The 25,187-nt window shown below is 46.5% G+C and overlaps 1 protein-coding gene across 4 annotated transcripts in view; it reads left to right on the top strand.

Moving 5' to 3' along the window:
* Positions 1-14,523: 14,523 nt before the first annotated feature.
* Positions 14,524-25,187, top strand: part of AEBP2 (AE binding protein 2) — a 34,633-nt gene continuing 23,969 nt past the window's right edge. For 2 of the 4 annotated variants that reach the window (XR_014516128.1, XR_014516129.1), the window contains exon 1: positions 14,524-15,420. Coding sequence is in view for 2 of the 4 variants with exons in the window: in XM_083461364.1 (XP_083317490.1) it covers positions 14,702-15,420 (719 nt within the window). In the remaining 2 variants the exon portion in view is untranslated. The remainder of the gene's footprint in view (positions 15,421-25,187) is intronic. The other 2 variants (XM_083461364.1, XM_083461365.1) reach the window with 2 other exon arrangements.

The following is a 25,187-nucleotide window of genomic DNA, read 5'->3' as shown; positions in this document are numbered from 1 at the left end:
GCTGCAGTCCTCTGGCCAACTCCTCCAATGGAAAAATGATAAGTAATAGACAATGCATCACTGAATCGTCCAAATGAAGAAGTGAAGAATGATGACCGTCCCCTCTATTTCCAGGTTCTGAGTGCCTTTGCTTCTGTGCCCATAAAGGCACTGGGCATGGAGATGTATCATGCAAACTAATAAATTGAGTGGCAGGGAAGACTGCGTAGAAGCAAAATAGATGCACTCAGTGAGGCGGAGGTGCATCTGGCATCCCAAACAGGGAGCACTCCACACTGCAACATTTTGCTGCAGGTTGCATTTGTAGTTAGTTAATGAATTCTAAGAGCAGGGTGCGATTGATTTCACTTAGCCAATTTAAATGAGGTTCTGCTGATCCCTTGGTAGTTCATCTTGATATCGGTCATCAGTTAATCCCGAGAAAAGCCACTTCACTTGAATGAACTGTGGCCTTTTCTTGCAAAACTGCTGTCTTGGGTTCAGCATGGTTTGCGACCGTCTCGGTTTCTTTAAGCATTCTTAAAAGTCCCATGCTGATGCTCTCAAAAACAATTTACAGTGCTTTACGGTGAAAAATTGCTGGCTTGTTGCTTCTGCACAGAAGCTGTCCCCTCCGCTTATTTCACCCGCTTGAAATGCCTTTTAGTGTTCTTGAACATACCTACCGACTGTCGAGCCAGGCTTTGGAGAGTAAGAAAGCACCTACTCTGTGCATGCAAATACAGGATTGTCCTTACTGTAAGGAAGTGACTGACTGCTTCATTGGTTTCTGCACACCATCCACACAAGGAGAAGGGGGTTTTCTTTTCCAAATCAGCGACCCATTGGGATAGTGGGACACATGCTCTACAGATGTTCATGCTCTTCAAAATCAATTACATCTTCCATCTGGAGCCATTGTTCTGAGAAAGCTGGTGAACGTGCTCTTTTTATATCCCTCACACAAGCAAGGCCTCTTAATAAAAAGAAAGAAACCTCATTCCTTTTTTTAATAATTCTTTATTTTATTTGCTCAACACATAACAACAAAAGACAAATTACATCATAATAAGAATATCATCAGTCACACTTTACATAAATAATTAATATAAATTTCATAATCCATAAGCTGTAATGGTCTCTTCCTTTTAAGTCCGACGTCCCATCTACTCCATAAATCAAATTACCATTCTTTGCTGTCAATACATGTTATTGCCATTATCTCAAATCACTTCAGAATATGTTATATAACTAGTGAACGATATTGCTGGTATTATTCAAATGCCGCTACGGATTTTAAGTCAGTATTATTAATTTTCAAGTATATTTTAAATGCTTCCCATTTTGAAATATATTCTTTCCTTGGTTTGTTCTTTAATTTTTTGGATAGGCTAATTCAACATAGTCAATCATTTTTTGGACCCACTCTTGTCTTGAGGGAACTTTTTCACTTTTCCACATTGTGGCTATAAGAACCCTCACTGCCACCATTGCATAGAGAAAAATATCCTTATATTTATTAGAAAAGTCTGTATCAATAATACCCAATAAGTATGCCTCTGGTTTGAAGTTAAAGGAGATTCTTAACATCTTTTTTTGGCTAGTTTCTGAGGAGCTAGGTACCATCGGTGTTCCATTTTAAGGAAATTCTCCCTGATGGCATAACAGGTAGTAAATTTCCAATTGTTCCTCCAGAGATTTTCCCATTGGGACAATGTTATGACAGATCCAAAATCTTGTTACCACTCCCAGTCAAGGAGAGGTCTGTATGCCTTGGAGAGAGTTTTGCATTTTGAATTTAATACCTCGGATTCCAATCTGGAGATTTCGCTGGAAAAGCCCCTTTTTTAATCTAATTTAAATTTCTCAAACACTTGATAATACTGAAACAAGTCTGTAATCATCTCTCTAAGGCTCCCCAGCAGGTTCCTCCCACCATTCCATGTGGTCCAACCAGTCCATAACAGAACCTGTGGCCCTCTGGATGGTGATGATAGACTACAGCTCCCATCATCCCTGACCACTGGCCTTGCTGGCTGGGGCTGATGGGAGATGAAATTCAGCAATATCTGGAAGGCCACAACTTCCCTACTCAGTTCTCCAGCAAGATCTGGGTGTTTTCTGTCAATCAACATCTAGCACTGCTTGGTGGCACTATATAAACAGTAGATGTGGGAAGCATTTCTCCTGCAAAGCCTGTTTCACAAGATGCTGAGACCACCTTGTTTTTAAAATATTAGGAAAAGAAGACAAACCAAACACACAGTGTTTCTTATTTAAGGCTGTGGGTTAAACCACGGTCGGTGGTTCAAATCCCCGCGACGGGGTGAGCTGCCGTTGCTCAGTCCCTGCTCCTGCCAACCTAGCAGTTCGAAAGCACGTCAAAGTGCAAGTAGATAAATAGGTACCACTCCGGCAGGAAGGTAAACGGCGTTTCTATGCACTGCTCTGGTTCGCCAGAAGCGGCTTAGTCATGCTAGCCACATATGTATGCTGGCTCCCTCGGCCAATAAAGCGAGATGAGCGCCACAACCCCAGTCAGCCACGACTGGACCTAATGGTAGGGGTCCCTTTACCTTAAGCCGCTTAAAATTTTATTTTTTTTAAACTGGTGTACAACCAGTGCCATTTTTTATAGAAAAAGAGGTCTGGAGCTCACCATGAACTTCTCCCTTGTTCTCTTTGAATGGCAATGGAGCCCACCTGGAGCTCCAGCTGGTGAAGAAAAAAAAGCCCTGTGTACAACATGAAAACTATAAATAGTGTCCTTTTTAAAATGCATAAAGCCAGTAAAACAGAAGTATAAAGGCATACCATAAAACATCTTAATGGGGACTTAAATAAAAAAAAGGTGTGATCTTAGAGGGCAAGCAAATCCTGAGCAAAAAGGTGTGTCTTTACAGAAGCCACGGGTGGGAGGTTTTCCGTTTATTAAGGGAAATTCCCTTATTCCGAATAGGATTCCTCACAAGAAATGGGAAAAGTTGACAGCTGGGGGGGGGGGAGATGCTGCTTCATGTACGGAAAAAAGGAAAAAAAGGGGCCTGCACTCTTCTATCCACTTACCTGGGAGTAAGCCCCCCGCCTTGAATTCAGTGGGTCTTACCTTCCTGTAGCCATGTATTGGATTGCACTGGGGGTGGGGGATAAGATACTTTAGGTTGGAAAGGAATCCCCCATTGGAGCCAGTGACCAGTGGGCAAGCGAAGGCTGCCCCACAGTGCCATACAGTACAGTATTAAACTTTGCCACCTCTGGCAGGCACTGCAGAGCTGCCTTCTCTGAAAGATGCAAAAACCCAGCCTTTCATTTGCACAAGTTGAAGGTCCCTCATTCCCCCCTCCTGGACCTAACCAGGCTTGTTTAATTTCCTGCTTGCACACTCCTTAGGCTAGGAGGAAATTGAGCTGGATTTAGAGCCTCCGTTGCTCTAAATTTGCTACCCCATGACTTTTTATACGTATTATTCTCTGGCTTGCCTTGCCAGTCCTTGGAAAGCTACTTTCCAGAAAGTTTTATTTGCAAGTTACGGTCTGCCGTTGACCCGTTGCACAGGAGATGCCCGTTTCCAGTTTGGGACACCAGGGAGATTAGCAACACCAGAACCAAAGGTGGCGAAGTGATGAGGCGGCTGGAGTTTTGGAAGTGAGGGGGAGAGTTGTTGGTCCGTTGAAGAAATCGAAGCTGAAAGGGCCGTAAGGACGGAGGTTGGTTTTCAACAGCAATTGCAGCTGCTTCCTTCCAGCGCTCGGCTTCCGCCCCCCTTCTCCTCCTCCCTCCCCAACAGCTTTTTGTCCTCCCGCTGTTTCCTATTGTCCAGGAGTTTGAGAAATGAAAGCTGGTGATTGACAGGATGGCACCTTGCATAGGAATGGAGATTGGCTCCCAGGAGCTGCTCCAACAACAGCCTGAGGAGGCGGCACAATGGAACCCCAGAGGACTGTCAGCCAGGAACGCAAGCAGCTGACAAAAGAGGTTGTGTTTTGTCACTGCTCAGAAATAACCGTTTTGGAAGGAGGGCTGGGAAAGCGGGAAAGTGGATTTCTTCCTGCGCTCCTTTGACCCATTTTTGAACATTTTTGCTGGGGGTTTTTTTAGAGGACACGTATCTGCCCAGTTTTTTTATGGCAAGGTTTGTTGAGATAGGGACATGGGTGGCGCTGTGGGTTAAACCACAGAGCCTAGGACTTGCCGATCAGAAGGTCAGTGGTTTGAATACCCGCAACGGGGTGAGCTCCTGTTGCTCGGTCCCTGCTCCTGCCAACCTAGCAGTTCGAAAGCACGTCAAAGTGCAAGTAGATAAATAGGTACCGCTCCGGCGGGAAGGTAAACGGTGTTTCCGTGTGCTGCTCTGGTTCGCCAGAAGCGGCTTAGTCATGCTGGCCACATGACCCGGAAGCTGTACGCCGGCTCCCTCGGCCAATAAAGCGAGATGAGCGCCGCAACCCCAGAGTCGGCCACGACTGGACCTAATGGTCAGGGGTCCCTTTATCTTGACTTTGTTGAGATAGGGCTGGCCCAGGACATTTTGCTACTGGGGCAGGGCCATAGCTCAGCAGTGTGCCTCACATGCAGAAGCTCCCATCTCCAGGTAAGACCGGGAAAAGCTCCCTAGTCTGAAACCCTGAGAGCTGCTGCCAGTCAGTGTGGACAGTACTGAGCTAGTTGGACCAACGGCCTGTCTCAGCCTAAGGCAGCTTCCTCTGTTCCTAGCTGAGGCAACGAACAAGATACGCACCCAGAAGGGAACTGAACTTAGCAGCCAAATCTTAACTGCCATGAGCGCCAGAAGAGGCATGAAGTGAGAGGAGCAAAGACAGCCACGCAGGCGCAGTCTCTTATTGCGGGGGGGGGGGGAGCTGAAGAGAAGGAGACTTCGATAGCTGTGAGGAACTTCAGTCTCCACAACTGCTTCATAGGGGCAAGACTTATCAAAGAAGAGTTGCTGTGCTCATTACACCTGACACTCCTGTGCAGATCCTGTTTTTTCTCTAATAAAGAGTTAACTCCACATCCTTCCTGTGACTTACTGGGGAGGTCTCACGTAACAAACCCGCTTCCTCTAAAGATCGGCAAGAAAAGTGATGGGGAAGTGCATTGGAAAGTGTGAAGTAATGCTTGCTTTGAGGAAGTGTCATCTAGCCTCCCCACAAACAAGTCAGGATGAATTAAATAGTCTACCTAAAGGTAAAGGTAAAGGTACCCCTGCCCGTACGGGCCAGTCTTGACAGGCTCTAGGGTTGTGCGCCCATCTCACTCTATAGGCCGGGAGCCAGCGCTGTCCGGAGACACTTCCGGGTCACGTGGCCAGCGTGACAAGATGCATCTGGCGAGCCAGCGCAGCACCCGGAACGCCGTTTACCTTCCCGCCAGTAAGCGGTCCCTATTTATCTACTTGCACCCGGGGGTGCTTTCGAACTGCTAGGTTGGCAGGCGCTGGGACTGAGCAACGGGAGCGCACCCCGCCACGGGGATTCGAACCGCCGATCTTTCGATCAGCAAGCCCTAGGTGCTGAGGCTTTTACCCACAGCGCCACCAGCGTCCCTAATAGTCTACCTACCTGCAAACAAATCTAGAGGAGTGGTTAATCAACTGGACACTTGGAAGTGCCTCACTTTCAGCTATGCTCTTCAGCTGCGAACCCACCATATACTAAAACTTTCCTCAAATAATCCTGGGAGCTGTAGTTTGCTAAGGGTGCTGGGAATTGTAGCTCTGTGGTGGGTAAACTACAGTTCCCGGGATTCTTGGGACAGGGCATCTGTGGTGTTTATGTGGTGAGCAGCTCTTCAGGTGGAGAAAACACTTCTAGAAAGGTGTTATGGAATAGCCCCACAATCCAGCTTTTGCAATAAGGATTGCAGTCTGTTCCGGGGAAGGGTAGAGTTGGGCATGTTCAAGCAAGCTACAATACTTCCATTGACTGCTGCCTCATTGACTGTAAATCTTTGCCATCTTTTGTCCCTTGTAAATTTAAAGTTAAAATAACATAAAATTCCTTCCAGAAATGTTAACCCATTATATGGACAACAAAACCTCACTCCTCCCTTCCCCACAGTGACTAATCAAGAAGTTTTGATGACCTGAGGCTCCCACTAGAAAATATCTGTTAATCTCTTTCCCTTCCCTCTTTCTGGACAGCAGAATGAAGATGCATTTTTAGAAGCCATTTCTAGGAGATTTAGGACAAACTCCACTTTCCCGCCATCATTTATTATTTTTTTAACATCCAAAGAAGCATACTAAGAGGGTATTTTTAGGGCAATTTACCCTGCCTCAGACATCTTAAGCCATTTATCACACCGCCCAGATCCTGACAGCCAAACAGGAGGAGGAGTATTTTGTCTTTCATTCTTAAACCCATCTTGAGTCTAAAGGATTATTCATTTCACTTTAGCAACTAGGAATCATCATAATCTGTTAAGAAACCTCACTCCTTCCTTTTCTCTCTCTCTCTTTCTACCCTATGCTCTTTGTCGTTCTGGGATAGAAGAGTCTGAACACATCAAAACACAGCCTCAGAAAAATAAGACCAGTGTCATGGACTGGCTGGACTCATAGGAATGGTGGGGGGAGGGCAGCAGCTCACAGCTCAGGTCTTTCCCAAGCAATCTGAGACTACATAGCCACTTCCGCCCTTCGGAGGAGGTGGGGTTACGGGCTTCATGGCCCCATCACGCCGTGGCGGTTGGAACCCAGCCCCCGCATGATTGGGGGGGTTCCCAGCTGCGTCACCTCCTGGCCAGCCAATCGGCTGGTTCTGGGGGTGTGGCCTGCCTTATTTAAAGCAGGACGAGGCTGGGGATCTCCCTCTTTGCCGACTACCAGCTGTTCCTGCTTTCCCCACCCTCCCGCCCTATAAGGTTTTTGTTCCTTGACCTTGCTATGGACTCCGTTGAGGGGTCTGGTAGGAATTTTTCCACTTGGCAAATTGGCACCAGCCACTTGGTTTTCGCCTACCTCGTAGCAAATCGTCACAACTTTCTTGGTGTTGGTGGTTAGGCACTGGTACAGTTCTGTAGATGGAAGAGGGGAGGTAGCGCCATCACCTACCCCGCATATTGAAGGGTAGTCCGATAAAGGATTCTGGGGGCGTGGCCCTGTCTGAAGCCTGGGGAGGTAACCTTGACAGATTAGAGAACTGGGCAAAAACAAACAAGATGAATTTTAACAGGGAGAAATGTAAAGTATTGCACTTGGGCAAAAAAAAATGAGAGGCACAAATACAAGATGGGTGACACCTGGCTTGAGAGTAGTACATGTGAAAAGGATCTAGGAGTCTTGGTTGACCACAAACTTGACATGAGTCAACAGTGTGACGCGGCAGCTAAAAAAGCCAATGCAATTCTGGGCTGCATCAATAGGAGTATAGCATCTAGATCAAGGGAAGTAATAGTGCCACTGTATTCTGCTCTGGTCAGACCTCACCTGGAGTACTGTGTCCAGTTCTGGGCACCATAGTTCAAGAAGGACACTGACAAACTAGAATGTGTCCAGAGGAGGGCAACCAAAATGGTCAAAGGCCTGGAAACGATGCCTTATGAGGAACGGCTAAGGGAGCTGGGCATGTTTAGCCTGGAGAAGAGGAGGTTAAGGGGTGATATGATAGCCATGTTCAAATATATAAAAGGATGTCACATAGAGGAGGGAGAAAGGTTGTTTTCTGCTGCTCCAGAGAAGCGGACACGGAGCAATGGATTCAAACTACAAGAAAGAAGATTCCACCTAAACATTAGGAAGAACTTCCTGACAGTAAGAGCTGTTTGACAGTGGAATTTTCTGCCAAGGAGTGTGGTGGAGTCTCCTACTTTGGAGGTCTTTAAGCAGAGGCTTGACAACCATATGTCAGGAGTGCTCTGATGGTGTTTCCTGCTTGGCAGGGGGTTGGACTCGATGGCCCTTGTGGTCTCTTCCAACTCTATGATTCTATGATTCTATGAGGTGAGGGCCTAAGGCACGCCCCCTAACGGTGACCCCAGGGGAGTTCCTAGTTGATGTGCATCAGCAGGACTCCCCCTACTTTTGGTTAACCTTTCCTGGACTTCAAGCGGACAGGCTGAAGTCGGATATAGTCGGTTAGGACCAATGCCTAAGCCAATACCGCTCATCACCTGTAACCAATAAATTTGTGGCCTTGTTTAGCCCATTAACCTTAGTAATTGTGTCATGTGTCACTATTTCCACTGGGGGGGGGGGACTCGCCACACAACTGCTTTTCCTCCTCCCACTTCATCCCTCTCCTGGTCCTTGGAAACCAGGGAGGAGGAGAGGTTGTTGAAGCAGGAGGGGAAGACACCCATGCCTCATCTGACTCATCTCTGCCTCTTGGCCTCCCTCCTCTCCTGCTTCTGCTTCTGCCTTCTGGACTTCTCCCTGCCACAGACGCTCCCAGCTCACTAAACCCTGTTACTTCTTCAGCTTCTGACACCTCCCCCTGAGTCTGCCCCCTCTTCTCCCTCTGACCACTCATTGCTGTCCCTCCCCAGGCCCTGAGCCTTCTTCCTTGGGGGTCCCCCAGCTGGTTCCTCCCACTTCTCAGTGTCCAACTAGTTTCTCACATCATGCAACTTGAATATCTATTTGCTGGGACAATTTATATGCTGCTTATATTTAAGCAAAACAACATAGCTTTAAAGCATCTGAAATAAACCGCAAATACGCAAAATACCAAATACGGAAATAAACAGCAAATAACCAAATAATACCACAGATCAGACCTTTGCACGCTAAATTAAGGAACTCTGTTTCCCAAGGAATGCTGAGGCCTCATAAAACCAGATGAAGGTTCAAGCTCAAAAGTAAAGGCGGCCACACAGACATTAAGGCAGTATCAATAGAAGACAAGACATGTCTCCTAAGTTGGACAGACCCCAGAATCGGCAAAGGAAAATTAAACTGCAATTTTCATGTCAAAGCACAAAATACAATCATAGGCAAATTAAATAAGCTAAGGGAAACATTTGCAGCTAGGCAAAGGCATGGGAGAAATCAACAACAAATAACCAACAGAATACTGAAGAAGTGTCTCCACCCCCATCATTCAACCCGGACACTGAGGTCCAGCTCCAAGGGTCTTCTGGCGGTTCCCTCACTGCGAGAAGCAAGGTTACAGGGAATCAGGCAGAGGGCCTTCTCGGTGGTGGTGCCCACCCTGTGGAACGCCCTCCCATCAAATGTCAAGGAAATAAACAACTATCTGACATTTAGAAGACATCTGAAAGCAGCCCTGTTTAGGGAAGTTTTTAAAGACTGATGTTTTAATGTATTTTTAATCTTTTGTGGGAAGCTGCCCAGATGGGCAGCATATAAATAATAAATAATTCATCATCATCATCATCATCATCATCATTTCTACATTCTTTAAAGCAGAATTAACAGCCAAGCAGAGCATCCTCATTCGTATTGCTATATACAAACGTTTTGTACAAGTATCAGCTACACAAAATGCCAGGAACTTTCACAGCAAACATAGTAAACAAATAGAAATATCCTGTGAACATCAGCAAGTCTCACTGGTCTACTGATGGAGCGTCAAGGTAACAAGTGAGTTAGGCAGCAGACCAAGGAGACCAGCACCTTTCTGGAGGAGAATAGCCATTGTTCAGGTAGAAAGGCAGCAGGGATGTTGGGGCAATTCAGTGTGATGTACATATGAACATACATGTATGAATGAACATGCATGAATATCTGTCTCCTGGACAAAAGCTGCCAGGGTGGTGGAGACTTGCTGCAGAACATCTAGGCATGTACCTTGGCATCCCCATCCCAAAAAACAGTTGCAGCCTCTTGAGCAGCTGCCTAAAAGCATCAGCAGTTTAATAAGACTCCAAGACAGAGCATGGGGCAGAGCAGCTGGAAAAATTCAGAGTTCATTACTTTGCAACTCTTCCTGGCTTAGCTCCTGCTAACAATTCCCTTGATTCTGAAGAGAGTATTTGCGGTAAAAAGACTTTTAAAAAGATTGCTTTTACAATGTCAGAGCAAAATTATGGAAAGAAGAATAGCTGCTATTTTTGAAAGCAAAGCATAATAAGAATGAAATCTTATACACGCTTAGCTGGGAGTGAGTCCTATTGAAATCAGCGGCGCTTTTTCCTGAGCAGGCATGTCTAGCGATTGTGCTGTAAAGTATCTTGGCATTGTTATACAAAAATGTGCTCTGAGGATTTCCCCCTTTTCTCTCCTCAGAAAGAAGATCCTTAACAATTGTCCTCCTTCCCTCACATAGAGCACCTATTAGCATTCACTATTTTTTCGTGTTATTGAACATGATTGTACAGAAACGCTATTGTGCGAACTTTCCCTAGATTGCTAAGGTTTCAGTGTAACTGATGCAGAATCCACATTTCCCTCCTTTACCAGAATATTTTGTTCTGTTCTTAACAGCTCCCAGATATTCGAGGTTTAAGCTCTTGGGGCAGTCCCGCTGCATTGGCCGACGTGTTGAATAAAATCCAAACCCGTCATGAGTTTTGCACAGTAATTGTGTAGACAGAGCGAAGCTTCTGTGATGGAGGTCATGGGGAGTTCAAGGCTGCTGACAAGGGCCAATTTCAACAGGCTGGGGGGGGGGGACCTGACACCACTGAGACTCTGTACGGGATCCAATTAACGTGTAGGGGGTGATGGCTGCAGAACCACATTCAGCACAGAATATTCTAGAAGGCTCCACGTATATGGTGTAGAATGACCTATTTGTTGCACTAGCAAGAGACAGGAAAGAGAGTTGTCTGTAGGTGTTAGTATCAGTCTAGACAGGATATGTTCCATTTATCTGAGACCCTTTCAGGATAGAACGCCTCTGCTCAGAGACCTGTGCTGCTTCAAGGTCTTACTCTCAGTATATAAAGCCCTTAACAACTTGGGACCAGTTTACTTGCAGGATCGCCTTGCCCCCACATGTGCCAACGCAGCCACTTCGACCTATGGAACTGGCACTATCTAACGCGGGTGGCGCTGTGGGTTAAACCACAGAGCCTAGGACTTGCCGATCAGAAGGTCGGCGGTTTGAATCCCCGCAACGGGGTGAGCTCCTGTTGTTTAGTCCCTGCTCCTGCCAACCTAGCAGTTTGAAAGCACCTCAAAGTGCAAGTAGATAAATAGGTACCGCTCCGGCGGGAAGGTAAACGGCGTTTCTGTGTGCTGCTCTGGTTCGCCAGAAGCGGCTTAGTCATGCTGGCCACATGACCCAGAAGCTGTACGCTGGCTCCCTCGGCCAGTAAAGCGAGATGAGCGCCGCAACCCCAGAGTCGGTCACAACTGGACCTAATGGTCAGGGGTCCCTTTACCTTTAATGTGCCATGTAATACTTGTTCCACATTTGTAAGAAATTGATCTGGTCTTGCAGCACTTGCACTTTGGAACTCCCTGCCTATTGACATATACCCTCCAAGGGTCCCAATTTTCCAGGGACAATCCCGGAATTACAGAATTCGTCCCAGTTTCTGATTTGATCCCAGAATGTCCCGGTCCCCCCCCCATCCCATCTCAGAGAACAGTTACAAGTGGTGGGGTGTGTAGGTACAAAAACAGAGTCCTGTTTATGCTGGAAATAAAATGCCTGCACCCAATGGAGGAAATGGTGAAGCTGGCATATGAAGCCCTTCTTAATTCTGAAGGAAAAGGTCACCAATCCACCTTAGATTCTTTAATTGCAATGCTTCAGCAGCTGGCCATTTCTTAGGAAATGTGTGGAGTGCTTATTCCTTTAGTGTAGATGGAGCCTTACATTGTGCACTCTCAAGTATTCAATGGGGCTTACTCCCAGGTGACTGGGTAAAGACTGTGCAGCCTTACACTGCCTTTTTTACTCACTCCCACTGTGAGCATTTTTACTCACTCCCACTGAGTTGAATAGGATTTACTCTCTGGTAAATTCCTGATAATTCTCACTGTTGTTGTTTGTTACCAACCTTTTTCCCTGATAGGGACTCAAGGAAGCTTACAGCTAAAAAATCAATTCCATTTATCTGTTGAAGGTGTTGTACATGATCCCTTCCCTCACACATTTTTAATTTACAACAATACTGTGAGGTAGGTTAGGGCGAGAGGTTGTAATTGGCTCCAGGTGACAGATTTATATGTGTGTATTACTACAGGTTAGTGCAGACCAAGAGTGGGAAACCCATGGCCCTCCAGATGTTGATGGACTCCAACTCCCATCAGCCTCAGCCAGCATGGTCAATCATGAGGGATGATGGGAGTTGTAGTCCAGCAACTTCTGGAGGGCGGCTGGCGCCCCCATCTCTGTTGTAGACAATACTGAAGTAGATGGATGGACCAATGGCCTGGCTCACGATAATGTTCCTGTGTTCAAATTTCATAGTTCTAATGGCATACTTCTCAGCTATTTCAAATCAGATTGTGCTGGCTTAGTTCTGCTCCACAGCTGCTGCTGCTGCTGCTTGAAGTTTGTACAAGCAAAGTATCAGTTTCTGGCTTGTTTGTATTGAAACACACAAACCAGCTTTTAGAACAGCAGCTGCACACTTTCTGTCAGCCCCTCAGATGAGGGTAGCCAGTTGGTTTTAGGGCCACTGATGTCTCTCCCGTCCTGGAGAATGGATGAGTTTGTGACATCAACTCATTTTCGGGAATGAATTCATCGTGGGCTGCATATATTTGCTCCTTTCCTTTCAAAACTGGAAAAGTGTTTTTGAAAGCTGAGCACTTACTCGGATTCCCCAGATTGAAGCTTTATGCTAGGTTCACTTTCGCTGAGAACGGTTTTAAGATGCCCCAGTTGTTCTCTTTTGCTGGTGGATGTAGGAGAGAGGGAGCAATAAAGTATGATTTCTCCCTTGCCTCCAGCTAACCCCATGGAAGTGTATTTCTAGGGAGGTTGCCTTCCCATTCCAAATCTCTTCTTGTCAGGATGTTAATGATTAATCACCATTGGTTCCACCTTCTTCCTTAACTCCGTCCTTCTCCACCAGCTGCTGCTCCCTTTCCTAAGAAGAGTGCTGTTGGCTGGGTCAGGCCAAAGGCACATGGAAGCCCTCAACTTCAGGATCCTGCAACCACAGCGGCCAAGCAGATGCCTAGAGGAAGCCCACAAGCAGGACCCTCAGCGCAACAGCACTGACCCTGTTCCTAAGTCCCAGCAACTACAGTCCCATGATTCTTTGTTTAAAGTGGTATGGTGCTGCTTCAAGTGTATAGATGCCGCCCTCCCAAATGGGTGAGACTTTTCCTCTGCTGTCCCAATGGGCATGACTAGATCTAATGGGCTTGAGTGAAAGCAGAGCAGATTTTAGTAGAACATTAGGAAGAACCTCTTTACAGTAAGGGCAGTTCAACAATTAACCGGAGTGTGTGTGTGTGTGTGCTTTCCCTCGCTGGAAGTCTTCAAGCTGCACCTGGACAACCCCCCTGTTGGAAATGGCTTGGGCTGGCCCTGTGGAGGAGTGGGATGGGTTGTCTAATCCAACTTGCTGCTTGCTGCAAGAAATTCAGAGCCTAGAGCATTCATCCCGTTAGGAGACACCCCATCCCGAAGCTGAAATTCTCAGAGTACTAGAACCAATCAATCCCTCTTCCCAGGGAACTCAAGTGAAGAAGAGTTTGGATTTGATATCCCGCTTTATCACTACCCAAAGGAGTCTCAAAGCGGCTAGCATTCTCCTTTCCCTTCCTCCCCCACAACAAACACTCTGTGAGGTGAGTGAGGCTGGGAGACTTCAGAGAAGTGTGACTGGCCCAAGGTCACCCAGCAGCTGCATGTGGAGGAGCGGGGAAGCGAACCCGGTTCCCCAGATTATGAGTCTACCGCTCTTAACCACTACACCACACTGACTGAAGACGGTTGGAATATCATTATTTTTATAGCATATGTCAGATTATGATGATTCTTCCCATCACCACCCCTGTTACATTTGCAAGAATAAAATGCATTAAAATAAAATAAAATCGAGGTGATCTTAATCCTAGTATTTTAAGTTTTGTATGTTTTGAAGTAGGGCCATGAATTCCCCACATTTTATCATTACCATGATTATTTATTACATTTCTTACTTGCTTTACTCGCAACCAAAGAAACATACAGACAATAACCTCCCCGACCGAATACATTACAACCAAGAGGAAAGAGATATGCACTTATTTATCATTTTACAGCGTGACCTTTCAGGTGTGTGTGCGTGTGTGTAGTTTTTTTTAAACAAACAAACAAACAAACAAACAACCGAGCCGGGTATTAAATTGCATGAAATAAATAAATATTATATGAAACGAAAAAAAAAACACAACTGCCTTGCGAGGTAGGCTGGGGCTCATACAGATACCCATATCCAGCTTCCCGGGGATTAAAGGGAGGGATTTGAACCCGGCTCCCTGCGCAGCCTCACTCTGAAGAGAGGTACCAGCACGGGCTCCCCCCCCCCGGTTCCATCTCAGCCAATCCCTTCGCCCGGCAACCCCCCCTCCTCCCGCCCCCCCCCGTCCTCCTGCGGTTGCGTCCTCGGAGCCCGCTTCGCGCTTTTGTCCGCAGGCGGCTGCCGTAACGAGCGGGGCGCGCGCGTGCCTGGCGCCGCCGCCACCACCGCAGCGGAAGCTCCTCCCACTTCCCTTCCTCCTCCTCCTCCTCCCTCCCCTCGCCCGCGGCGGCATCTGGCCGGTGAGTCGGTCCGTCAGTCCCGTCAGTGAGCGAGCGAGCGAGCGTCGGGCTGCGTAGGCGCGAGAGGAGAGCGGATTGCCGAGCGACGTCGAAACTCCCGACGCGCCATGGCGGCCGAGCTGAGCGAGATGGCGGAGCCTCCCCCGCTGGGGGTGCCGCCGCCGCCTCCTCCTCCCTCTTCATCGGGCGCTGAGGAGGCCGAGAGCGAAGCCTCCCCTTCGGTCGAGATGGAGGCCGAGCCGTCGCCGTCGCCGCCGCCGCCGCTGCTGCTTCTGCCGCCGCCTCAGCCCCTCCTGAGCGGCGGCGAAGGCGCGGAGAGCATGTCGGAGCCGAGCCCTCAGAGCGCCAGCCAGGCGGGCGACGGCGACGACGAGGACGAGGGCGACGACGAGGAGGACGAAGACGACGACGACGAGGAGGCCGAGGCCGGCAGCAGCGCCGGGTCCTCCTCCTCCTCCAGCGGCTGCTGCAGCGACGAGACCCGCTCGCTCAGCCCCGGAGGCAGCGAGGCCGACGCCAAGGCCGGCCCGGGAGGAGGAGCAGGAGGCGGAGGGAGCGCGGGCGGCGGCGACGGGCCCGGGGGCAGCGGAGGAGGCGGAGGCCCGGCAGTGGCCGGAGCGGCGGCTGGAGGCGGAGGCCCGAGCGGCGGCGGCGGGTGCAACAGCAGCTCCAGCGCGGGCGGCGGAGACGAAGGTTACAGCACCGGGAGCGGAGGAGGAGGAAGCGGCGGCAGCAGCACCTGCAGCACCTCGTCGGCAGGCCGGAGGGGCAGCCTCGAGATCTCCTCCGACGGGGAGCCGCTCAGCCGCATGGACTCCGAAGACAGGTCGGTTGGCCGGGGGGGGGGAGGGGGAGAGGGTGCGCCCGTTCTCTCAAGTTTAGGGGGCCCCGGGGTGCAAATCATCACAATGGGGACTCGTGGTAAAGGCCGGGGCAGGGTGTTGGTGTGTGCCCCAGTCTCTTGAAATGTTAATTTAGCCTTTAAAAATCCGCACGCAAACTCTTAAAAGCGGATTATGCCCCCGGCCCAACGCCAACCCTCAGCATCTTTTCGCTTCCTCCCCACCCCGCTCCATTTTCTGTGATGCCCCCTTCCAATCTGCATCGTCTCCCATCTTTGTTCCAGGTTCAAAAGTTCCAGAAGTTAAGTTGCTGCTGCTTCACTTGGCAGGACTTGCCCTTGGCCTGAGCATGGCTCCTCCATCTTGGACAGGGAGGGGGCTTTTCACCCCCCCTCCTTTTCTTCCTAGGCATGTACAGCAGTGTTTCCCAAACTTGGGTCTCCAGCTGTTTTAGGACCACAGTTCCCATCATCCCTGACCACTACCCCAGCTTGCTAGGCATGATGAGAGTTGTAATCCAAAAACAGCTGGAGACCCAAGTTTGGGAAACACTGATGTAGAGTAATTCCTGCAAAAGGATTGCTACTTGCTGCCCCAGGTGTGTCAAAAGTATTAAAAAGTTTCATGTGTGCCCATAGTAAGGTAGCACCAACACCCTAAAACGCCTTTTCCTGTTCTTCCAAGGCAACTGGTACTTTATGTATTGCATATCCTCATCTGTCAGTGAGAGGAACTTTCTTTGGTTTTTCTGTTTGTTGGGATGGTTGTGGCCTGTTACTACACAAATCCTCCTTTCCCCCATCTGGCTAGAAGCCAGGCCGCATATAATCCATTGCTGGTTTGGGAGGAGTTGGTTTAGAGAGCCTTAGACACTCATCTTGTTGTATTCTATCCCCTCATTTTTTTCCAACTCCTACCTTTTTTACCACACCCTGTTCTAGCAAACATGGCTGTCTTAGCTCTGGAGCTTTTAACGTTTTTTTACACTCCTCTCTAAAGTCCTCCTCAAAAAGCAGCTTAGCTTGGGAAGTGGGGAATGGTTTGCACCAGTTCCTCTTCTCCTTTACTTGCCCTTTAAGGGAGCAGCAAACACCTAATTGTGTGTATCAGCCGTGTAACTAACAAGCATATCTTGTAAAATTTACTAACACAAGTGGGTTTATGCAGCTTATGAAAACCCAGTTATGCTTCTGAACAAAAGGGTATGTGTGTAAGAAATGCTTATATTGGCACAACAAACTTCTGCATGACCAATGGTTCTTAGTTGTGTTCTCACAAGCGTATGCAGCAGATAGTTACAATCTGTTGGGATTCTGGGCATTTCTTAGTAGGTACGTTGTTTTTTATGATACTTGTCTATTAGTATATAGTTTGACATGATTAAAAATAAGTTGTTAAACTAGTCCTAGTGACTATACTATTTTAACTTGCACGTGTTTTTTATTTAGTCACTCTATTAAATGAATAGTAACTGAAGGCAGATCGATTTCATGCAAGTTGCAGTGTTGGGCCAGTATTTAAATTCTTAAGGCTAGTTCAGTTCCTAGGAGACAGTTGCTGACTAGAAGAAAACTTGAAGCTTATTAGATGCAAAATAGTTTGTATTTTTTTAAAAAATACTCCTGAAATATTAAAGTTTGTTAAAAAAAGATTACTTGGCCCAAGTCCCTGCAAGCCAGAATTTGCTATCCTCTAGACCAGTGTTTCCCAACCGGTGTTCCGCGGCACACTAGTGTGCCGTGAGACACCGGCTGGTGTGCCGTGGGAGGAAGGCGGGCGAGTCGGGCGGTGAGAGGCGGCGGCGGCGGCGAGGATCCGCGTCGAGCCGGGGGCGGCTCCGCGGTGGTGGTGCCGAGCGGCGGGGCAGCGCGCGCAAAAGGGAGGAGCGCGAGACAGCGGAGGAGGAGGAGGCCGGCATGTCCGGGCAGCAGCAGCAACAACAGCAGCAGCAACTCCCGCCGCCGCCCCCTCCTCCGCCCGCTATCGCCGCCGCCGCCTCAGCTGCCCTCGCTCTGCTGCCTCCTCCCACCCCAGCAAGGGGGAGGGAAAAAACTTTTGCTTTTGTGCGTCCCTCCCGGCGTGACGCTGCGCGCTGACGTCACGGGGCGGGGCTTTAATGGTGGTGTGCCGCGAGATTTTTTTCCGGCTAACAGGTGTGCCGTTGCCCAAAAACGTTTGGGAAACACTGCTCTAGACTACATCTATCACATATAAAATCACATTGAATTGTTGAGGAAATGAGGAATTTATTATGAGATACTAAAGCTTATCTTAGATAATGCTGAAAAAGTATAATGCCATAATCATTTTTTAAAGTTTCCCCTGTTTCCCCAATCAATTAGTACATAGAAATTAAGTTAACAGTGTCTTCTGTGAGTACAGGGATAGGTGCTTTTGCTCATCACTGGGGGTACCTGCAGCAGGAACCCCCCTTTTTGTTGAGCTTTATGGAGGTGGGGACATGGAAATCCTTGGGGGAAGTTGAAGTGTAAGCAAATTTTCCTTTTAATACTTTTACAATATAAAATTCAAACTTAGTGTTTTCAGTATTTATGAATTTTGCGGAGGAATCGTATTTATATTTACTCAAAAGTACAGCCTACTCTATTTAATGGTGAATATACCCCCTGGTTAGCTTGCATAGGACTGCTGCTTCAAAGCACAACTGCTTCAATGACATTGGTTTGAAAATTCCAAATTGTGGATATACCCAATAGTAGAGAAAAAGAGCACTACAAACTGCTGCCTAAGAACACACATCTTAGTTCTTGCTGTTTTGCACATTTCATTGTCACTTGAGATGTATATTTTTAGGGCCTATCTTATTTCTGTGGTGTACTTGTTTTAAACCATTTCCCACACTATGTTTCAATTGTTGTATCCCACCCTGGAACCCTTGGATGAAGGGTGGGTAATAAAATATAGTAGTAATACATAGAGCACATTTTGAATAAGTAAAACTGTGTCTCAAAAGCATTTTGCTATTCAAAAGGAAAATTATTTAATATTTCCCCCCAAATTTCCAGTTTTACCATTTGAAAAAACTGAATGAAAGAAAAAGCCCTTGGGGAGGGGGCTTCCCACCTTCACATTTCTGTAAGTCAGAAATCTTTCAAAATTTACTCTTCACTACTTCAGATCTCTCTGATGGAAAATATAATGCATGATGTGCCCCTTAGTCTAAATAAGAGTGGATGGTAGCAGCTCTTTGGGGGCATTGTTGACTTACTGCTCAATACTGCATTTGGGAACACTTGTCTCTTCTTGCCACATTTGTGTGATAGCTCAGGACGGCTGAGGCACTACACCTGACCAATGCCAGTAGTGGAGACAATTTCCAGTATTGCCCAGGAATGGAGTTGCTGAAAGCAGAAGAGCATGTCCTATTCTGTTAACATTAATAATAGCTTGTCTTAAATACAGAACTTTAATATTGATCCCAAATACTAAAAAATTGAGCCAAGTTAAATTCCATCATTATTTTTTCTAACTATTTTCATTTTGGTTAATGTTCTGATTATAAATGTTACATTCTTCCCTGGGTGCTATGGAGTCAGCAGTTGCCTTTGGTAGTTTTTAATGCTGCATTTATCTAAAGTCAGCAATCCGTTTTAAGGTATAGATTTTTGTTTATAAGAAGCAGCTACTAAGTGGCCACTAAAATCTGCTAAAACAGCTTGCTTGTTTAATGTGTTTTAAACAAACATTTATGACTTCATAAAAGTCCCATAGGGCAACAAGTCACATAATGAATGTTCAGCAGATTAAATATGCTTGATGTACTCATCCCTGTCATTTGATGTTCCTCATATCCCTGTGCCTTTATACAGTGGTGCCTCGCAAGACGAAATTAATTCGTTCCGCAAGTTTTTTCTTCTTGCGAGTTTTTCGTCTTGCGATGCACGGTTTCCCATAGGAATGCATTGAAAATCAATTAATGCGTTCCTAGGGAAACCGACTTCAGACCAGGTCCGGGGACAGTCTGTCCCCCGACCTCTTCTGAAGGCTGGGGGGGGGGGAACAAGGGCTTTTCTTCCCACCCCCAGCATTTTAAAAAACCCCGGGACAGCGGAGGGCTTCTCCGCTGTCCGGGGCGATCTTAAAATGCTGGCGGGCGGCATTTTAAAATCGCCCCGGGACAGCGGAGGACTTCTCCGCTGTCGGGGCGATTTAAAAGCCCCTGGGAAGGCAGGCAGGGGGGACAAAGACTTTTGCCCCCCGCCAGCCTTCAGAAGAGGTCCTGGACCTCTTCTGAAGGCTGGCGGGGGCGAAAGTCTTTGCTCCCCCCGCCTGCCTTCAAAAGCTGTCCGGCCCAGGCTTCCCGGACCTTTCCGCCAGCAGCGGCAGCGCTGCCGCTGCTGGCGGAGACTTGCCGGCATGCAGAAGCCTGCGCGCAGCGCGCCCAGGCTTCGCGGACCTCTCCGCCAGCAGCGGCAGCGCTGCCGCTGCTGGCAGAGACTCTCCTGCCTTCAAAAGCCGTCCGGGATAGCAGGAAGCGCTTCCCTGCTATCCCGGACTGCTTTTAAAATGCTGGCGCTGGGGAGCAAAGCCTTTCGGCCCCCGCCAGCCTTCCTGGACCTCTTCTGAAGGCCGGAGGGGGGGGAAAGGCTTTGCTCCCCACTGCTAGCATTTAAAAGAGGTCCCCGGAGATTTCCCTATGGGCTTTCGTCTTGCGAAGCAAGCCCATAGGGAAATTCGTTTTGCGAAGCGCCTCCAAAACGGAAAACCCTTTCGTCTAGCGGGTTTTCCGTCTTGCGAGGCGTTCGTCTTGCGGGGTACCACTGTACATGAGCCATTTTTGATGCAGCTGACAGCTAGGTGGGTTTTGCTTTATAACTGTGAGGAACCCAACATCAAAACAGCCAACCAAGATTGAATTCTTTAATGGTCTTCTTCAAGTATGATGCATTTAAAGGTGCTAGCACTTGATGTTTATATTTGTGTCAGCTTTACTGACATTCAGCAGCTCATCTTTATCCTGCACATACTCCAATCTTCATTGAACATATGCTGTAATAAAGTTAAAAAAAACCATGTGCTGTTCCATCCGTTTTTCCTCTTCTGTCTTTAACTTAAAGTTTTCTTTATGTTTTACAGTACGACAGTCGTACAGTTTGTTCGACTTCCAAAAATGTTCAATAACCAAGGCGCGGCTTCCTATTGACTGCAGGAGCTTCCTGCAGCCAATTGGAAGCTGCGTCGGATGTTTGGGTTCCAAAGAACGTTTGCAAACCAGAGCGCTCACCTGCAGGTTTGCGGCGTTCAGGAGCCAAAACGTTCAAGTCACAAGGCATTCGAGATCCAGCGTACAACTGTACAATGGTTACAGACTAGCAGATGGAGATGGCTGTAAAAATGAAGGCTTCGTGTGTTTTATGTATACTTCAAGTGCATGTACATGCATGTGCCTTTAAAAAAAAATTAAACTTTTTTGAAACTGCAAATTAAAAACAACAAACCCAGATGCAGAGGGTATGTTATTAATGTAAGTAGCTTACACACATGCCTTCTGAGCTTCACTTGCTCTTCATTAATAATCTAATTTCCACTTCTAGATCTTTATGAAAGTTAACTTTATTATAGACATTGAATGTCTATAATAATGTATAGACTCTGATGTGTGGCAGCTTGGTGTCTCAGTATTTCAGATAAAAGTGGTATACATGGCTCTGAATCTTTTAGCCTTTATATGTGCCACAACCCCATCAAAAACAGCTTACTAAGTTTTGGGGAAACTTAGGTTATGCTGCAGTATAGCATGGAGTTCCCTGAAGCAGTTCAGACTGCTTGAATAAAAATGAGAATCAATGGTTTGTATTCTCTGAACAAACCATCTTCCCTGTAGGCCCACATTACCTCTGGGCCTCCCTAAAACTTTTTGGTTTGAGCTGAATGTTTTCCTGTAAATGAACTGATCCCAAGTACAAAAACATACCGTAACTTGGCACAACTGACCCTGAAATGATTAGTTACCATAATCATTTGTAGAGGCTACTGTACTGTCATTTCTCTATCTGTGGTTAAAATGGCATAGAATTTTTACCCATTGTATCTTCACAGTAATAAATGGCAATCATTGCCCCAGTGCATTCATGGAAGAACTGGGAATGGATTTATACCTTACTCGTTCTCATTCAAGGGCCTCTAGAGATGCCGCTGTTGCTCTCAGACCTTGTGTGTAGCAAGAGTAGTCAAAAGTTCACATTCTCCCTTAGAAAAGACGTTGACTACATGAGTGGTGTCACATTTATTTTAAACAACTGTTTTCCTGATGCTACTGTTGTTTTCTCTGGAAAGAGGGAGTTGAGGAATCTACCATTTGGGGACCAGTGTTAGTCATGCAGCAAAAACATACGTTTTCTTAACAGTGAACAATGAATAAATTGCCTTTAAAATGTCAGGAATATAGATAATGAAGCAAGATACTTAAATAACGTACTTTTCTATGTATTAGACGAGGTTTTTTTTTACTCCAAAATAAAGTTTAAAATGGGTGGGGTTCGTCTTATATGTGGGTAGTACAGAGGGGGAATGGGCGATTGGTTGTATCCACCAGCAGGATCTAGCGCTTGGGTGGGTGAATGGTGTCTGCTGCAAGGGCTGCTTTCGATTGGCTGCTGCTTTGTCAGTTGGGTGGATTATTTGTGGATGTGGCAAGGGCTGCTTTGGATTGGCTGCTGCTTCGGCAATTTGGCTTGCATTGCTTGCAATTGTTAGTGTTTGCCAGTTGGGTGAGTGATAGTTGGCTCAGCATTCTCCCCACCACCACCACCACCCTTGCTCATTTTCTTAAATTTGAGGCCTCCCTAAATAAGGGGCATCTTATACATGGGGGCCTCTTATAGATGGAAAAGTACGGTATACTGAAGTAGAAAGTGATTTTTTTTTTAACTTCCATTATTAGGATCGGCTTCAGTTTTCAATGAAAATGTATACAGATTGGCCTGACATTTCCTACACCAAAGTATCTTTCTTGTGCTTCAGATTGTGCATTTGAAGAATCGGAACCTTAATTCATTTGATGATGAAGATTTAGCAAGGGAAGATAACTCATGTTTTATGTAGTTTTTGAATGCTTTTTCTTGTATGTTCAACAGTACTGATATAAAGCAAATGATTCTGCCATATGTACTAATCCAAAAAACCCAAAGACCAATTAGCTAAGAGGAGCTAAGTATATACAGGAGCATAAAATAGATTTAAGACTAGAAGAACCTTGTCTCTTCAGTTTGTAAGCCTGTGATTTTCACAGTTGTGTTCATTACTGCATGATAATGAATGATTAGAATAATGGAATTTTAGAGTTGGAAGGGACCACGAGGGCCATCTAGTTCAACTCTCTGCAATGCAGGAATCTTTTGCCCAATGTGGGGTTCGAACCCTTGACCCTGAGATTGAGTCTTATGATCTGCAAAACTGAGCTATCTGAGGATATGTAACAGCAATATGAGGGAAATTTGAGCGTTCTGAGGTTTACACATTTGTGATGAATATGTCTATGCATATGACCAGGTGGGGAAAAGTTTTGGGGCTTTTTTGATGACACATATGTGAAATGCACTTATATGTAAGAATCAGAACTGTCTAGTGAGTCAAACCCTCTGCAATGCAGGAATCTTTCACCTACCATAGGGCTCAAACCCACGAACCTAAGAGTTTCATGCTCTACTAGCTAAGAAGTAATGTTCATCCTTGTTGAATCTACATTTGAGTGCTTGAGCAGAGTGACATGAATGTAAGCTGCTGTCTTACCAACCTTAATCCTTTTGGCTAACTGGTTTGGAGACCATGGAGTGCAAAGGAGCTCTGGTGCCATCAGCTTGCAGCAACCTGATGTCTTCAACAGAGGCTGCTATCTCCTCAAACCTTGTTCCTTTCTCAATAACATTTACTTTTAGCTTCACACTGTAAAAGCATCAATATAGACCCACAGTTTCTGGAAAAGACCAGTGTGAAGTGAATTAAACATGTGCCACTCCTATGAATTATGTGACATGTATAGGAAAGGACAGAATGTTTTCTGTAATTTTGCGCTCTGCTTTGGAGAAGGGGGAAAGTGGCTGGAATTCTTCTTGCTGTTTTCTCCAATTCCTAAGAGCAAAGGGAGAACTGAAGGGAGAGCAGTGGTTGTCACTGGCCATGAATAAGCAAAATCCAAATTCATAGAGGCCTGCAAATGCTGCCAACAGTGTGGAGATGGTGGGAGGACAAATTCTCTGCTTCCCTCTGAAGGGAACATTCAAAGGAATGCAGAGATGATTGGCTGTTACCAAGGGAGGAGATAACTTTCTTCATTAGTATACAAGTCAAGCTCCAAGATTTTCTTAACTCACTATCTGATTGTGTACATTATACCAGAAAAGACAAGTGATTGGAAACTTCACTCAGTTCAAAACCCAGCTGGGACTGGCTAATAGGGTTTCTAATCTCTACCCTGTCCTTGAACAGCTATCCTGAACTATTTGTCTGTTTCTGGGAACAGCTGAAACCAGAAATTTGGTGCTCACCTCTGAATTCTTAAATGGCTTGTGCCCTACATATCTATTGTGCTGCCTCCTTCCTCCTGAACCTGCACAGGTCGTCTTCAAAGGCATTAATCCGAGACCCACATATCTTCTGAAGTTTGTTAGGTTGACTGGAGTTGTGGTGATCCTGGTTGTACTGTTGAGTTCCTCCATTTGTTTTCTTATATCGGGCTGAGTTTAATTGTATGCATTTTATGAGTTTTATTTGTTTACTGCCTTGGAAGTCTTAGAACTGAAGGGTTGCAGACAAGTTTGTCAATTGCTGTTTGGAGAGCTTTACTTAAAATGCAGTTAAATCTTAAAGTGGGACCAAATGGGAATGGAATCCTGGAGTTAATTCTAATGCAGCTCCAAAACAGTCTTGTTTCTTTTTTCTTTCCTCCCTAATAACTTATTTTTGGTGTGCATTTGACCACTCCCTTGACATTTCATCTGGTTGTCATTTAAGCCCTGGACACCAGAAGAAAGTGAGCAGAACTCCCAAAGGATGGGTTTCAAGAGAAGCTCCTGAGCCTTGGGCTCTACAAAACTAGTGTGTGGAATATTATAGTTTAGCTGCTGTTATGCTATAAACTGCTGAGCTGACCCTTACCAGGGGGTGGGTGAGTACAGGGCAGTTTCTAAGTGTGAATTCCCAGCTGTGTTTGGGAAAGCTATTCCACTACTAGACTGAATTAAAACTTTTAGATAGATTATTTTATATGCTGCTTGTAAGCTACACCCTCCGCACATGTCCTATGATAGTACCAGTCTTAGCTCAGATTAGTGGGGAACTTAACCTGAGCTGTGCCCTGTCTTTGAGGGGCTCTGTCTGAGCAGTGACTAATGTCCAGGACTTGAGCTGGGGGGGGGGAGTACAATATGCCCTATGTGTTGTTGTTCATTGCCTTCCACATATGTTCCAAGGCGTTGTATGGAATCTGATACAACAGCAACTAATCAGCACAAATAAAACAAAAATGAATTTCAAACAATACAAAATGGACACATGTACCAGAGACGAATTCATCCAGCTGGACAAGCTTGTCAGAACAAACATGTCTTCAGTTGTTTTTTGAAAAAGCAGATAATTGCCCCTGTTCTACAGAATGGGGCATCTACGCTGAAAACCGTACTTCAGGTTTTCATAGAAGGGCTACTAATATCTTTGGAACTTGAAGGAGTGTACTGACCTACTGGGTATGCAAAAGATACTGCAATCATTCAAATAAGCTGTTCCCAAGCTG

This window comes from Podarcis liolepis (genome assembly GCF_965112155.1).
Source record: "Podarcis liolepis genome assembly, chromosome: 10".
NCBI classification, from domain to species: domain Eukaryota; kingdom Metazoa; phylum Chordata; class Lepidosauria; order Squamata; family Lacertidae; genus Podarcis; species Podarcis liolepis.
Note: the sequence above shows the minus strand (reverse complement) of the source record. Positions and strands in the feature narration are given on the sequence as shown.